The sequence below is a fragment of the Myotis davidii genome, unplaced genomic scaffold (genome assembly GCF_000327345.1).
Source record: "Myotis davidii unplaced genomic scaffold, ASM32734v1 scaffold464, whole genome shotgun sequence".
Classification (NCBI taxonomy): Eukaryota; Metazoa; Chordata; class Mammalia; order Chiroptera; family Vespertilionidae; genus Myotis; species Myotis davidii.
Window position 1 is genome coordinate 712,478 of NW_006295287.1, and position 465 is coordinate 712,942.

At 57.2% G+C, this 465-nt stretch overlaps 1 protein-coding gene across 1 annotated transcript in view; it reads right to left on the reverse strand.

Moving 5' to 3' along the window:
* RASIP1 (Ras interacting protein 1) overlaps positions 1-465 on the reverse strand; it is a 14,444-nt gene that overhangs the window by 10,426 nt on the left and 3,553 nt on the right. The window contains exon 4 of the mRNA XM_006769987.2: positions 5-247. Within this exon, the coding sequence (XP_006770050.1) occupies positions 5-247 (243 nt within the window). The remainder of the gene's footprint in view (positions 1-4; positions 248-465) is intronic.

Below are 465 nucleotides of genomic sequence, written 5' to 3' on the forward strand. Positions count from 1 at the left end.
GCCGCAGGGAAAGATTTTCCGAGCGCTCCTTGCCCGACCCAGCCTGGGTACCTGACCCCGACCCGGGGCCGGGGCTGGCCAGGGCCGCCCCACCGGATGCTGCCCGGGAGCGGTTCTTCTGTGGCCTCCACAAGGCGGGGCCTGAGCCTGCGGGGAGAGAGGAAGCGCAATACGGCTGAAACTGGAAAACGACACGGGGAGAGACAGGCTCAGAAAGCGGGAGGTTATCAAGAGACAAAGAGTTGCCCTGGCCCGTTTGGCTCAGTGGATAGCGCATCGGCCTGCGGACCGAAGGGCCCCAGGTTTGATTCCGGTCAAGGGCACATGCCTGGGTTGGAGGCTCGGTCCAACATGGAGGAGGCAGCCAATCAATGATTCCTTCTCATCATTGGTGTTTCTATCTCTCTCTTCCTCTCTGAAGTCAATAGAAATCAATAAAAGTAATAACAATAATAATTTAAATCA